The 16,176-nt window shown below is 34.9% G+C and overlaps 3 protein-coding genes and 1 non-coding gene across 5 annotated transcripts; 3 read left to right on the top strand and 1 right to left on the bottom strand.

The window, feature by feature from the left end:
* The first annotated feature begins 227 nt into the window (after positions 1–227).
* On the top strand, positions 228–299 carry TRNAD-GUC (transfer RNA aspartic acid (anticodon GUC)). The gene has a single exon. It is a non-coding gene; the product is annotated as a tRNA-Asp (tRNA).
* A 1,710-nt stretch (positions 300–2,009) lies between these two features.
* Positions 2,010–6,136, top strand: LOC103489710 (thioredoxin-like protein AAED1, chloroplastic). Its single transcript, XM_008448990.3, has 9 exons — positions 2,010–2,297; positions 2,375–2,516; positions 2,607–2,652; positions 3,313–3,372; positions 3,603–3,639; positions 4,081–4,160; positions 4,256–4,347; positions 5,207–5,267; positions 5,813–6,136. The coding sequence occupies exons 1-9, from the start codon at positions 2,099–2,101 to the stop codon at positions 5,870–5,872; spliced, it is 777 nt and encodes a 258-aa protein (XP_008447212.2). The 5' UTR covers positions 2,010–2,098; the 3' UTR covers positions 5,873–6,136.
* A 430-nt stretch (positions 6,137–6,566) lies between these two features.
* On the top strand, positions 6,567–8,731 carry LOC103489716 (DNA topoisomerase 6 subunit A). Its single transcript, XM_008449003.3, has 2 exons — positions 6,567–6,728; positions 7,249–8,731. Exon 2 carries the CDS (start codon positions 7,314–7,316, stop codon positions 8,574–8,576), a length of 1,263 nt encoding a protein of 420 aa, XP_008447225.1. The 5' UTR covers positions 6,567–6,728; positions 7,249–7,313; the 3' UTR covers positions 8,577–8,731.
* Positions 8,732–9,409: 678 nt separating this feature from the next.
* On the bottom strand, positions 9,410–15,560 carry LOC103489699 (pentatricopeptide repeat-containing protein At5g02830, chloroplastic). 2 transcript variants are annotated; one of them, XM_008448977.3, is made up of 12 exons: positions 14,890–15,560; positions 14,422–14,509; positions 13,458–13,662; positions 12,914–13,021; positions 12,598–12,762; positions 11,907–12,494; positions 11,346–11,411; positions 11,137–11,217; positions 10,823–10,920; positions 10,268–10,478; positions 10,095–10,155; positions 9,410–10,000 (listed from the first exon to the last, which is right to left on the bottom strand). In XM_008448977.3, the coding sequence occupies exons 1-12, from the start codon at positions 15,455–15,457 to the stop codon at positions 9,993–9,995; spliced, it is 2,247 nt and encodes a 748-aa protein (XP_008447199.2). In that variant the 5' UTR covers positions 15,458–15,560; the 3' UTR covers positions 9,410–9,992. The 2 variants fall into 2 exon arrangements, with proteins under 2 accessions (XP_008447199.2, XP_008447192.2); XM_008448970.3 differs by having other exon boundaries at positions 9,410–9,921; positions 14,890–15,557.
* Between the last annotated feature and the right edge of the window lie 616 nt (positions 15,561–16,176).

The raw sequence follows: 16,176 nt of genomic DNA, 5'->3' as shown, positions 1-16,176 counted from the left end.
TATAAATATATTTTATTATATTGCATGGTTTTGAATATTAGAGTATGGACGTCTTATTTATGAGTTAGACTAGGTTTGAAGCTGCCTATTGTATTGTAATTGTAAAAACTAAAATATTTATATGTCATATCATGCATTGTTCATTATTAACCTTAGTATACCCAAATGATTAAGTTCCTAAAGATTATTTAAATTATAAATGTTCTAGTAAACCACTTGAACACAAAGTCGTTGTAGTATAGTGGTAAGTATTCCCGCCTGTCACGCGGGTGACCCGGGTTCGATCCCCGGCAACGGCGATGGTTTCTTTATTTTTTTATTGTTTTACTTCAATGTGACTTGTCGTTTAACATCCCTACCATACATACCATCATGAAGGTGAAATTCGTAATTTGGCACAACAACGGCGAACAACTTCGTTTGTTTTATTTTAATTTTCCCCTCCAATTTCCTCCTTTCATTACTCAACTTTATTCCAATGGATTAATTGATAAAAAGAATAATTAACTCATTTTATATATGAACAAGATAAATAAATTGTATATAGAACAAATTACTAATTGAAACTATATAATTATATATTGGGTGCAACATTTATAAATGTAACAAAATATCACAATCTATATACAAACATTTTGGTTTATCTCAATTTGAATATTTTGATTCATTTTACTATATTTGAAAATAGTCTGATAAATAAACTAATTTTGTTTTTTCAAGGCTATGCCATCAATCAATAAATGTGAATATTTTAATTGGACAACAACCTAAAAAATCTTACTCTCATATCTTCACAAAAATATAAAGTGATGTTCTAATATGTTTTATTTGATATGATAAGTGGAATATAAGAGAGAAATGAAAAAAGAACAAGTCAATAATGAAAAAATTCACTATTCAAGTAGGACAACCTTTGATTCATACTTAATTTCAACATTTGCTACGTGTGTAAGAAGTAAGATCACAAGTTATACAGTGCACCAATATATGTTATGGGCATAAACCCATGAGTAAATTATTGTACATGTTTTTGTGTGAGATTTCATTTATAGCTAAAAGACACGTTTGAGTTCACCGTAGAAAAATTGTATTTCAAAAAGTAATTTTTATTTAAATGCATTTGACAACAACAATAATAATATAAACTTCAAGATAACTCCTGAAAGTGCACATTTTAAGTTATTATCAATCAATTCAGTTTTTTTGTTTTTTCTCAAAACTAAACACTTTAAAAATTAATGCGGTTAAGATAGACTATCGTACAACCAAGCTCCTCTCGTATAGAGGCTCATTTCTTATTTGTTTCTCATTATAATCTTTTAGAATATATTTGTTATAGAGGTATGATTCAATGTCCATGAGAATAAGACAAGAGTTTTTCATCTATGCTTTTTTATATATTTGAAAATTGTATTTAATATCAAATATGAATGTAAAGTGAGAGTTTCTTGTTGTATATTTTTCTCTCACCATAACTTTCGATATTCCCAAGAGTTCAAATAAACTATAGTTTTGTCTTATCAATATGATGTACGACCTAAGAGTAGTTTGTAATATGCAGAGATGTAAGCCACCTTAAATATAAGATTTCAACCTAGATCAGTGTTCAACTTTCAAAACATCACCACAAGTGGCTACCACTTGGATTGAGAAATAGAAGTAAACTGTCGAATATTCACGTTGCTTTTTTCATCTAAAATAAAATATAAGAAAACATACTGTGAGACTGTAAAAATAGAATAATATACCATTTAATAGTGAAGTTGTTTTCTCGTTCATAATGTACCACTCCACAAAATGAACTTATAGTAGCATGATAGTGTGAAAATGTTTGTTTCATTTATTGCTAGCAATCTAAGGAGCTTTAATGAATTATGACTATGAATCTCCTTAATAAGTATTTAAACAAATTATTAATTAATAAATCCACTAGAAACTTCCCCTCTTCGCTTGCGGGAGCGACAACGTGGCGATTGATGGCTGGTCCGCTTAATATTTGGTTTCAAATTATTTGTACGAAAAATTAAATCTCTGTTCATCTACCCGCCACGTTTGGCTTCAGCTCCAAAATTCCTTCGGGCTCATTTTGGTGGAACTTATGGCGGCGACTCTATCGGCTTCACTGACTTCCAATTCTGCACTTCCTCAAAGGAAATCTTGCCAACCTTCGCGTGTCTTCTACAATCCTCGTTGTCGGAAAATTCCCTTTAGTTACAGCTTCTCGCACTGCAAAAATATTGTGAAATTCTCGCTACGGCGAACTGGCGTCGTTGTCTCGGCAATATCTGGTTCTCCCGGTGAGTCAAATTGCTCTTCGCGTTACGGCTTTTCCCTCGTTATTGCGGGGATGTGGTTTATGAAATGTGGTTTACAGGAATTGGATCGTACGTGGAGAGTGGGAACACTGCAGACTTACTGGAATCTGTGAAGGTGTTTGACTTGAACGGCGATGGAATTCCGATTTCCGATCTCTGGAAAATTAGGAAAGCTGTTGTTGCATTTGCCCGTCATTTTGGGTACTTTGTTTGAATTTTATATTATAGCTAATTGACAGCAGTTTTTCAATTTCTATTTTTAGGTTCATGAGTAGATATGCATTGTTACAGGTGTGTCTTTTGCCGAAAACGTGCTGATTATCTTGCATCTAAGAAGGTAATGAACCTGAGTTGTCAACTTGCTTCAACTTGATTCAGAGGTAGTTGACATTACTTATTCATGTCCAAGTTGAGGTTCAAATTCTCAATTCTCACATTGAGGATCACACAAAAGAAAAGAACTAAGGGATCTCACAATGTTTATAAGATACATGAGCTACTATTCTTATTGTCCATTAATTTTAAGCTGGAACTTCATGTTATTTAATATGGCATGAGAAACTATTAAGTTCAGCTGAGCATTTGGTCCAAAAATATAAATTAGGATCCCATCTAAGAATGGTAAACCTAAAGAGGCACCATTTCGAAGGACATGTTTGAGGATCTCGCATCATATAAATTAAGATTTTTATAAAACCATGAACTACTTTTCTCATTGTCTGTTGGTTTTATGATGGTATCTCATGTGTTTATACTAAAAAATTTGAATACATATGTTTTGGAGATATTGTTCACTTCAAGACGTTTGCCTTCTCAATCTTTGATCAAATTAATAAAAGTTTAGCTTGCTCCATTTATAATTTTGTACTGTTTATAGCGAAAATAGAACTAGTATTTCACCATTAACTTGATTATACATATACAAATACACACACTCAACATATGTATAAAAGATACTTTCAAGAATTAAGTCACACAGCTCATGAAATGGTAGCAGGATTTATTGGATGCATCCGGTGTGGCTCTTGTGCTGATTGGACCTGGTAGCATTGATCAGGTATGAAACTAGTCTCAATGAATAATTTGCAGAATGCTGGGGATTTTATTAGGTACTGCGTTCTGGATTACGACACTTTATCTGTTAAGCCACATTATTTCCATTCTTTCTTTTTGAGTTGGACCGTATGGTTATGGATCATTAGTAGGTTATCACTGCATCATTATCTCACATTAAAATCTGTCGGTTCACTTTATTGATCCTTATTTAATGTTAACAATCTGATGTAGGCAAAAGCATTCAGTGAGCAAACAAAATTTCAGGGAGGTAAGATTCTGCCACTATAGAAAAATTTTGGAAACGATTTTTTGTAGTTTCTTTATATGTACATAATATAATAGAGATCAATCAGGTGTTGATGAAGAAACTTGCAGGATGTATAGAAGTTATCTAGTTAGGCTACTGCTAGTTAGATTTTTTACACTCAGTAAACATTCCTTTGAACCATATGTTGATCTGAGAGAAGTTTAACAGTTGTCTCTTTTATCTTTAAGTATTTCTGTTGTGGACCTGAGAATGGATAAAATTAAAAACAATATCACGTAAGAATGATAACAGATCTAGATAAGTTTTGGGAGTAAGATTGGATTGTTGACTTTCTTCTGAATCGACGTTAACCAGTTATATATGTATTTAGAATTGTGATCTAGAATAAGCAGAGACGATTTTTTTTTTGACTGACTGATGAAAGCGTAGTATCTTTTACAGAAGTTTATGCTGATCCTGCTCATTCATCGTACGAGGCTCTAAATTTTGTCTCTGGGTTTACAACCACATTTACTCCCAAAGTAAGTTAGGAGTTCAGTATTACAGTAAACTAATGTTCACCAGCAATAACAGCTTGTGATGCTTACTTTGGTTGCTTGTATGACTTTATACTTAGGCGGGTCTCAAGATTATTGAGCTATATATGGAAGGCTATCGGCAAGATTGGAATCTTTCTTTCCAAAAGGACACTGTGACTAGAGGGGGCTGGTAACTGAAAATTCTAACTGTTTTCTTTCTCTCTATCTCTCCATTGTTTTGAAAGTTGCAAAACTGTGTTAAACAATGAGAAGTCGGAAAAGAAAATAGAAGAAGAAGAATGATGATTCAATGAACTCACCTCCCCTCGTCAAGGGAATAGGCAAATACGTAACTCTTTCCTTTCTGTGCCACTATAAGAATATTCATTCTTTCGTACCTTGTGTTCTGTTAGGATACTACCTAACAAGAAAATTCAAGAATAGCCAAGAACACAAAAACATTGCATTGAAGAAACTTCATAATCATAGCTTTTCAAGAGGGCTACACTCTCCCAAATTCGACCATGAAAATTACTACTAAAATGATCCACCTCTCTAATGACCCTAACACATTATATTTATTACCAAAGTACCCCTAGCCAATGTTCCTCATGCCCTTACTATTATCCTACTTAATAATCTTAATATACCTCTATCTAGGCTCTCACATGGTCATTCCTCGTTAAAAGAGTAAAAATGGCAATTCAAATTTATCACTACACTCTTGAATTTTGATTAAATTCCATGAGATGACATGAGCAGGCAGTGAGATCCCCTGAGCTTGAGATATACTACCCATTATCTGTTATCATATAAGAAAAACTTATATCTAAGTATTTCCTTGATTAATTTGAATAAAGTGGAGACTCACGTTGAATATAATATATCACAATCACTGATTCACTTTAGATGGTGTTCTCACTTTCTGTGGGAAACTCATCATTGTATGTCTTAAGAAATGTTCAGTACCCGACTTGGTCTTCTCACAATCACTGATTCACATCTCTCTCATTATGCTTAATGAGAAATTATATTCGTGCCATTCTCAGGCAGCAAGGTGGCATCATAGTTGCAGGTCCCGGTAAAAATAACATCTCTTACATTCACAAGGTACGACACTTTTCCTATATCTGTTCTTATTTGTTATCTTGGAATATCTTGAATCTATTATTTTGGTGCTAAGATTTAGAGAATTGGATTTTATATAATCTCTCTAGTTCCTGAGGCACCCATGCAATTGGTACTTTGGCACTTCCTCTCTAGTAATACAACTACTCTCTCTCTTTGCCCATGGACATTTTTATAATACTGTTAGTGAACATATAAATATTTGTGTCGTTTCTTTACTATTGACATTTTCTGTTTATCTCTAATTGTCGATTTTATAACATCCTTTGCTATGATAGAATCCAGATCAATGATTTTTGTTGATTTTATTTTCCTGGTAAAACAATATCCAAAAGATTTTCCAACACAGAGGAAAAATAATACCAATAGCTATAATAAAACTGACCCCAAGCCTTCAGGGTTGAATCTAAGATAAACTTTGTAACTTACTGGAAACCCCCTTTTCTTTTTTTGGTAGATGTAAAGCTTCACATAGTCAATTTTTTTTAATTATTATTATTATTAATTAGTTATTTTCTAAACTTTAGGATAAAGAAGCTGGGGATGATCCAGATATCCAAGAAATTCTCAAGGCATGTTGCTCATAAAGTTGAGATGGATTCTCACACTGCCAAGATCCAATGCCACCTAAAAGGCTGGCTTGCAATAAGGTAGTCGTTATGGAACCAAAACACCGTGAAATTAATACCCCACTTGAAATTCAAAACTGATATGAAGGAAAAAGTAGAGTATATATAATTTTTATCGAGGGAGCTTAGTTTTATACTCTGAATAGTCGGAACAGTATGGCTACTCTCGTAGATATGGATGATAAAGTTAGAGAATCAAATGAATGAAAACCATTTTCTATATATTTTCAGATTGGGCCAGAAAGTGTTTGTATAATTATCGAATCATGCAAAATGGTATCCGAAGCATATATTGAGTAAAACTCAGTAAATATTAAAAATAATGGAGTGACCTTTTCCTTCTAGGTAAATTATGGAGTTAGAAAATTGAAGCAATGAAAATGCCTTAGACAAACTTAATGTAGAAAATTTTGTGTATTAACTATCTTTAATTTACACAATAACAGAAATATGGGAATAAGTTTTGAGTCTAATGTTCATTATTTGGCTAATTATACTGATTAAGTCAAATAATTAAATTATTGGCTCATGTACTCTTGCAAGTCAGAAAGACTTGATTTTAGTTGGTATAATTTGATTAAGTTTCCCAAATTATACTTAAAAAACTCTTTAATCTTCTTCCTTTTTTTAACCCTACTATTTCTTCTTACTCTTTAATCATCCTTTAGTTAGTCAAATTGAAAATCCCAGTTCCCACAAGAAAAAAAGTGTTGATATGGTGTCAACGTGCACAAACTTTGGAACTTGACAAACTAAAGGGGCAGTGTGTGTATATATGTATCACAACGATGGAGATGACTTAAGAATTTTTTTGGTACGGCAACTTACATTTTACTATCGATTGATTAGTTTAAGATTTTGATTTTTTTCTCTTGTTCCTCTTTTGTGTCCACACTTCTCTCACAGGCTTGAACTTTCTATCTATTGCTTTCTTTCGCTCTTGCTATTCTTGCTCTCTGTTTATTCACTCACTCATTGCTTTGAGAAAAGCATAGACAAGTGATTTATAGCATCAAGAAAATGATATTTTTTATTTGTTCGGAACATGGAGCAAGTGATATTTTTTAGATCAAATCAAACGATTTTTGAAAAAGAAAAGAAAAACTTGTCATTCTTTATTTTTTAAAATTATTGTAAACGGTAAAAATATTTATAAAATATAATAAAATTAAAATTTTATCGATAATAAACAGATTTGATGTTACTTAATATTGCTATTAGTGGAGTCTGAAATTTTCGGATGTTTTGTAAATATTTTAGTTAATTTTGGTTGAAAATGATAATTATTTTGTTCGGTCGACACTTCAATTCACTTGAAGCCCTAAATACTACAGAGTGCAGATAGACTCATTTCCCGCTTCTTCACGTCTTAGTCGCTCCTATCTCTCCCTCCATTTCCATGGCCGACAAGAGAAAGCGCCGGCGATCTGAACTGAATCCCGAAGACGAAGCTCAACTTCCTTTCAAGAACAAACTCAAGGCTGATTCCTTCATTCTTCAAATTCTCAAAGAGCTCAGTGACTCCTCCGCGGTCTCATCCTCCTCTTCATCCAAAACCCTTGACGACCTCGGCCTCTCCTCCTCCTGCCGCGAGGTCACCGATCTTTCGCTTTCGTCCGTGCAGGCCACAATTGAATCTGTGATCCTTAAAATTGCTCGTTCCATTCTTTCCGGCAATGGTTTTGCCTTCGACGTTCCTTCTCGATCGGCGGCCAACCAGTTGTACGTTCCAGAGCTCGATCGAATCGTTTTGAAAGATAAAACTGCCCTACGTCCCTACGCCAATATTTCCACTGTCCGAAAATCCACCATTACTACTCGCATTCTTCAGCTTGTCCACCAACTCTGCATAAAAAACATCCACGTAACCAAGCGAGATCTGTTCTACACGGATGTAAAGCTCTTCCAGGATCAGACTCAGTCAGATTCTGTGCTTGATGATGTTTCTTGCATTCTCGGTTGTACAAGGTCGAGTCTCAACGTGATTGCTGCAGAGAAGGGGGTGGTTGTGGGAAGGCTAATTTTTAGTGACAATGGGGATATGATAGATTGTACTAAAATGGGTATGGGAGGAAAAGCGATTCCACCAAATATTGATAGAGTTGGAGATATGCAGAGTGATGCATTGTTTATACTCTTAGTTGAGAAAGATGCTGCTTATATTAGGTTAGCTGAGGATAGATTCTACAATCGTTTTCCATGTATAATTGTGACGGCTAAGGGACAGCCAGATGTGGCCACAAGATTGTTCCTGAGGAAGATGAAGATGGAGCTGAAGCTCCCAGTGCTTGCCCTTGTGGATAGTGATCCATATGGGTTGAAGATTCTATCTGTCTATGGATGTGGATCAAAGAATATGTCTTATGACAGTGCTAATTTGACTACTCCTGATATCAAGTGGCTGGGGATTAGGCCCAGCGATTTGGATAAATATAAGATACCTGAGCAGTGCAGGTTACCTATGACAGAGCAGGATATTAAGACTGGGAAAGATCTGTTAGAGGAAGATTTTGTCAAGAAGAATCCTGGTTGGGTTGAAGAGCTCACTTTAATGGTGAAGACAAAGCAAAAGGCTGAAATTCAGGCATTGAGTTCATTTGGTTTTCAGTATTTGTCAGAGGTTTATTTGCCATTGAAGCTGCAGCAGAAGGATTGGCTGTGACCTAAGAGCTTGTTAGTATGTATTGTAATCAATTGTTGAATTTCTGTTGCAACATTATGAAAGTTGAGCAATGATCAGGATAATGTTATTTCTGACCAAATCATATCCAGCTTTCAAAGGTAAAGAAATACATGCTTTCAGGAAGGATTAGAATACATACTTTTGCTTCCAATTTCATGTTAGTTGTTCTTTTATTTTAGTTATTTGAGTGCAGTGGCATAATATTCAAGAAGAATTGAAATCACAGATCCTGATATCAACGAGGTAAAATTATCTTATAGGTTAGTAAAAATGCAGTTTTTTTAGCTGACCATCAATTGTATACCTGCATATTCTTAGGGTTGGTCTTCTATTTAAATGGAGAATAAAGAATTCTGTCATAAGTAGGGATATGTAGTTGGAGCAATATAAACCAGTGTTTATTTTTGGTTTTATTTTCTTACTCCCCTTCTATTGGTAAGGTTTTGTATTAAGTTGACTGATCAAGTAATGCAACACTAATTTCTTTCCAATTTTGATATCCAGTCTCGGTCTCTTCAATCCGCATGTTATCGGGATTGTAACTCTTTGAAAATAGGAGCTAATAATCAGAACAAGAGTAGGTCTTTTTGTTGAGTTCTAACATATGGGCTGAGACTTAGCATCTTTCATTAGTTGAGGTTGTGATGCCTTACCCAGTAGAACTCTTTTGTGATTATATGCTATTGAATGTCATTTTTGTAGATTCCACCCCTTTCTTGTAGGCTTTTCTTTTCTTTTATTTTTTATCCTTATGCGTTTTTCAAATTTATCCCAATAAAAGTTTGGTTTTTCATGAAAAGAAAACATAGTAATTGAACAAAAGGGGTGTATACTTTTTATTAATGAATGATGGTAAAGATTTTCATTTGGAGTTTACAAGAGAGACCATGGAGTAACATTACTTGTACTGCTATACAGAAAAAGAAAAGTAATTACAAGATATTGGACATCATGATTATATCCTTAACGAAAAAATCATTTTGGGAGTTTTGAACACCCATCTTCTACTATTACCTATTTCTTTGCAGCCAATCTTGCAGTGATTTCTTGGTGACTTTTAGCCTCTGTACATCTGCTGGTTTCCTAGTGAAGTACTTATTCCTTCCCGTAGTTCCTTTCAGTTTTGTATGTGACATGTTTGAGCTTTCTGAATTTGGCACTTTATCAAGAGGAATTGTAGGTCCTGTAGGAAGAACCTCAAGCCCTAATTCATCTTGCAAGAGTTTGGTTATCGCATCTCTCACCTCGAAGTTCTTTCGAATTAAATCTGTTTGAACTTTATTCACTTCTAAGATGATGAATATATCATCTTTTACCGACTCTCCTGCAGCCAAGATAGATAAAAATGTAACTATTCCTAAAGAGTAATAGATGCAGCTGGGCTTTCCTGGAGTACTATTCCCCTGTATTCATAAAAACAAACCCTGGAGTGGAATTTGGCAAATGATATTGTTCAACTATGGTAGTATATATATTTTCTAAGAAATATGTCAATACCTAATGCATAATTTTCTTTGATCATTCGTAAAACTGCGAGAACTACTATTCGAGCTTCAACCTGATGAAATGCAGAAGATGATTAGTCTCATGCAGGTAGGTTCTCAAAATTACAAATATCAAATGTTACTTTGCAAACTTAAGGATCAGTTGTTCGTGCTATTTATACAAACCTTTGTAAGCTCCTGAAGGTCAATTGTTAGGCTTTCAGCAAAACTCTTCTGCAGATGGTCGGCAACTTTTTCAAGAATCAAACATCGTGGTTTCGCAATGTCAATTTTGTTGCAGGGAGTTGTCTCAACTTGCTGCTGATTGTTATTCTGTAGAACTCCTTCACACCACTCCGCAATCAACTCTTTGAGATAATGATCATTGGATTTGAACCTGAAAATTTTCAGTTAGAAGAATTTCCATCACATCTAAAGAAAATATGGAGGTCTAGGCATTGCAGAAAGGCTTGCCAAAATAGAAGAATGATGGCCCAAAAAAACCCTTATTTTGAAAGGAAACAATAGTCCTAAACGGAGCAAAACGCAGATCCATGTTGGAATTTGTCATTCAGATTCAGTATTATGAGGGCATGAAATATTGTTCTATTTTACTTCATTGTGGGCAAGTTCAATACCAATCAACATGAACAAGAGACTAAATATCAGCAACGTTAACTGGATTTCAACATGGTTCCACTACAGAATGTGAATGATATCTATAAATTATGTAAACGTTACCCTGATTTCCTCATGTCCTGATATACAGCAAGGCACTGCTGAACTTCGTGTAATGAACCATACGTACTGCGGGCTCTCAGAAGTGTACTATAGGTCACCTGCCAAAAGAAAGCTAACATGATTATTGACTTCTCTCTTTTTCTTTTTCCACTTATTTGAGTGATTGTTCCATAATACTTCTGTTTAAGCTATCATAACAAAAGAAAGTTGAGCAAAGAAACGATGTGTAACTAAACTACTGTAAAGTATTCCTTCACATTATTTGGTGTATAAGATATAGCATAACACCAAAGGAAGCATGAATCAGTACTTACTAAATTTGGCTGTATCTCAAATCTTTTCATTTCTTCAAATAATGAAAACGCCAGCTTCCAGTTTTTACCTTCAACGCAAACCTATATAATTGCCGAAGACAAGGCTGTTTTAAGAAAATAGCTAGCTAAAATACGATGAGTGAGCGTCACTGTTATGTCTAGTAACAATAGTTAGACTTGAAAATAAGTATGGCAAGAGAGATTGAGACCTTGATAGCTGTCGTGTATGCAACAACATCAGGATCGACTCCAGCCATTCTCATAGTTGTCAAGATCTGCACTGAATAAAGATTGCAAGTGAAATAATACTACTGTCAAACTTGGAGATTGATTGTCAAAAGTAAAAGCTTCTGCCTCTTAACCAAATTACAATGGGAAGGCTAGAGCGCAGTACTTTCCTCAAGAATATAAACATTATTGGCAACTAAGTTCTTAAGCAGAAAGTCTATTGAAAGAAGCCGGATTTTCGAAAACAAAGTCAAACATCCTCTAAGAATGAAGGGAGAAACCATAGAAGGATTCTGCAGTAGGACGCCAGTCTTGAATTAGAATCCCCCTTCCCTTCTCTTTCCTTCCGGTCGATGGAAAGAGTTTTTTGGGAGAACAGTAGATGGATAGACATGTACGTACAATGCCAATGAAATTTCAACAACATAAAGTATATTGAACAAAAAACAATGGTATCGCTAACATAAAGTATATTGAACAAAAAACAATGGTAACGCTAAAAGGAAAACAACTTATTCAAGAAAAAGAACTGCATTTTTCACCTGTACAGCGCTTTCCACATCATGAGATTCTCCACATACGTCAATCAAAATTGACCAGCTAATGTGATTGGGCGTAAGTCCAACACTTTTCATCTCCTCCATCAAAGCTTTAGCATGGTAGTAATCAGTACCACAGGCTTTCATTAGAGTATTATATGTTGTAACTGTAGGTTTAAAAGCAAAGTTCCCTACACAGCTGATTTGATGTTCATGAGATGGAGCATTAAGCATATTCGTAGTACACAATTGAGATGTTGAATCTGCATCCAAATTATCGTCAATGCTACTTTTTCTTTCTATACCATCCCAGAGCTCCTTCTCCCTCCAGGAGCGAAATAGACGAAAAGCTCTATCGAACTGGCGAGCTTCGACACAAGCATGTAATAGGATATTACAACACTGAGTATTAGGTTCATAGCCTGCTGAAACCATCTCTTCAAACAATTGGATAGCCAGCTCAACAAGACCCGAATTAGCACATGAACTTATCAACGAAGACCAGGTCACGATATTTGGGGAGACTCCAGCTGATTGCATGTCTTCTTTGACTCTAAGTGCCATTTTCCACAATTTTGCATCTGCAAAAACCTGAAAAATAATAATAAATCCTCAGGTATGAGGATACTGTACCATAGTATCTCAGTGGTAGATTCTTTAGCCATGAATTTTATGTGCGGAGTATATCTGTCACCTTTACAATTGTGCTGTAGGTGAAGACATCCAACTTCAATACACCTGTTGTTTCCAAATGCTTTACTTCCCTGTAAATGTCCTGAGCCAAATCAACTCTTCCTGCTAAACAACAGGCCTTGAGAAGGATATTATATGAGGCCATATCAGCTGGTACACCAAGATTCTGAATTTATGAATACTGATATTAGATAATTGTCTATGAACTCTGCAACTTCAATCATCCAAAAGCATGCTTAAACAGTGGGTATGCATATTTTTTTATCTTTTATTTTGTTCAGTTGTTGGTGTGTGTGAAAAGAGAGAGGGAGAATTACCTGCATATCTTTGTATAGTTGAAATGTGTAGTTCAAATCGTGGGCATTTACATTCATGAGACTGTTGAAAACGAATATATTTGGGGTGACATTCTGATTGACCAAATCCTACAGAAAATTGATAAATAGAAAACCTCAATCTCTGTTACTAAATCACTTATAGTATCAGCACTCGACAAAATTACAAAGAAAGTTGTACTTTTTAACCTGTTAAAACTAAAGCTGCTATTCATCGAATAAATACATTCAATACTGCAATTTGACGAAATCTGTAATTTATGATAGTTTTTGTGTTGCACACTAAGGATGTTAAAACCGATTGTCAATTATACTTTATGTTTTCTAAACTACAACTGCTCAAATGCTGATAAACTACAACCACCATTTCTATATAGACAATCGAGCAAGAACTACCTTACGATACGATTGTAAGAAACCACAAAGATGGGGGATGAAATATCATCCCAAATCATGAAAAAAGGGGAAAACGAAACTAAAGTAATAAGCATAAAAGTTGAACTTTGCATTGCAGTTAGAACAATACCTGATAGATGTTCCTTGATTTCTTGTAGTCGCCACAGAGACCACATACATCAATTATTGTGCGGTGGATATACATATTAGAACCATTCATATTTGCCTTGGATTCTGCATATGCTATGTAAGCAGATTTCAAGTCCCTTTTCTTTCCAAATTCATTTATAGTTGTACAGAACAATATATCTGCGTGTGGTAAAATGCTAGCATACCTGTATTATTGGTTCACATATGAAGTAAAAACACCGATTACTGCTCAGAATTCCAAAATACAATTAAGAGAACTTCCAAATCAACTAAAAACCGAACGACTAAAAACATTAATTCCGGTGATGGTTCCTCAACTAAAAACCGAACTACTATGAACATAGCTTTTGCAATAGTTCCCCCTCTCCACGTTTCTGGTAAAGTCCTTTCAGTTAAGACAGCCCCAAATATATATAACATATACAGCCTCAAATATATTAGGATTGTTATCCTAAGAACAACAATCCTCCATGCATCTTCACAATGATATGATTTTGTTCTCTTTAGACATAAGTCCTGGCTTTGAATTTTTCTTTGGTTTCACTTGTGCATGATCTTTCCCTTTCCTATCTAATATAAGACTTTGGTTGCACCCCATTAATTCTTCCATCGAACATAGGATCCTACAGTTTCCTCCCCACATAGTCATCTATCTTTACACATCTCTTGCTTCGATGAGAGTCTCTCTTACTCAAGCAAGCTCTTCAATTCTGAAGCAAGGTGCTTGATCACTATAACTATGTTATTTGAAATTACCACTTTTATTCATCACTTATGATTGCATACAATCGTAGCTAAGTCAAGGACACGGCTTTAATAACAATTGTTCTCGACAACAACCCTCCATACATCTAATGTGAGACTTTGATCAGACTTCCTACAATACACTTTGGTGAATTTAAATTTCTTGAAAACTCATTGATAGACAAAAATAAAAGGTTTACCTAATTGCCATTTTAGGATTACGGTAATCAACACACAGTTTAATTACTTCGAACGGCTTCATCATTTCTTTGACTGACAAACCAAAACCTGAAAAACGTAGGTAGTGTGTCAAGCAATGCAAATTACGTATTAGAAGTCCAATCATGAACATTGATCAAAACAGGTTGTTTATAAATGATTAATTCCCCATTCAAGCAAACAAGTTCGTACTTCATGTGTGATAAGCTTTAACACTAAAATTTAAATCCTTCAACTCACAAAACATAAAAAATTCGCACGGAACAAACATTCAAATTCCTAAAAAGAATCCTCATAGAATTATTAGTTCCAATCATCCGATTTCTTCTTCCAGTCTTTACTATTTACCATCACTGTGACAACTTCCAGTCTGCGACACTACATTTCAATATATTCCTTCCTGCAAACTGATAAAGAAGAGTAAGCACAAAAAAAGTCCCCCAAGTTACCGGAAAGAACCTCCAAGAACTCAACAAGTTCTTCTAATTCTCCAGACTTGGCCATACGGCGACAGTCTCTCCGCAGCGATTCTACGGCAGACTCGTCACAAAGTCCCAAAGCCGAAATCCCAAGCTCCTCGACCTTCCTCAAGACCTGCACGACGCTCCATAGCTTTCCCTCTCTAAGACACCGCGATATCCCCTTCGCTACAAGCTCAACAGCCAACATCGCACCGAACTGCGAGGGCTCAACACCAGCGACAACCACACTTTCCACCACCATTGCAAAATCCTCTAGCTTCCCGCGCTCGGCGAGCTTCGTTGCGACACCGGCATAGTGTTGTATAGGAATTCTTCCGCCGGATGAGGCGCCGGCAATGTCCAATTCAACGGAGGACAGAAGAGCTGGAGGGGAATGGCGTGTTGAGGTGTGTGAAGAGAACGGCAAATGCGTTCCGGTAGGAGATATGTTGGAGAGAGATGATTTGGGAGCTTTGCAATGGCTGTGGCGGTGGCGGTAGCGGCGAGGTCCGGCAATGGAAGCGGAGGTAGAGCCGAGGATGAGGAAGACTCGCATTCTTAGCCAACGGTTAACGAGCGAAGTTCTGAACTTTTTCAGTTCATTTCATTTTATACATTTTTTTTCGCATTTAGTTTTCTTCTTTCTTTCTTATTTTGTGGGAATAAATTATTATTTTGAAGAATGGATTGAATTTGAAAGGCAGCGATTCGTTTGCTTGTTTGGTGGTGCGGTACTAAAACCCATACGCTGCCGTTTCGATGGTTTCTTCTTTAGATATTTTATAGCCATAACTTAAATATCAATTTTTTTTTAAAAAATTATTATCATTTTGATTTTTATCATTCAATTCTCGTCCCCTAAATGAAAGTCGTTTTCTTCTTTGTTGTTCCAATGTGATATTTTGTACTTGTGCTAAATTCTATTTTGCAATCAAATGAAAAATTCTATTGAAAAAAAAGAGTTAATAATATAACTTTTTTATATCTATACTTTTAGTTAAAGAAAATTTAGACAATAAATTTCATTAAATTTTAATACTAAATTCTACCACATGATTATATCCTCACTAATTTTGAATTATGAAATCTAAATTGTTATATCGTAAAATTTAGTACTATATTATTACAAAATAAGAATATAGAAACTAAATCGTTACTTATATAAAACTCAGGACATGTGTTACCGAAAATTTGAAAACAAAGATATATCACGTATTTTCATAAATTCAAAAATGATTATAGTTCAAAGCAATAGTTTAAATTATTACTAAAAGA

The sequence above is a fragment of the Cucumis melo genome, chromosome 8 (genome assembly GCF_025177605.1).
Source record: "Cucumis melo cultivar AY chromosome 8, USDA_Cmelo_AY_1.0, whole genome shotgun sequence".
In the NCBI taxonomy this organism is placed as follows: Eukaryota; Viridiplantae; Streptophyta; class Magnoliopsida; order Cucurbitales; family Cucurbitaceae; genus Cucumis; species Cucumis melo.
This window is presented reverse-complemented; position numbering and strand designations above follow the sequence as displayed.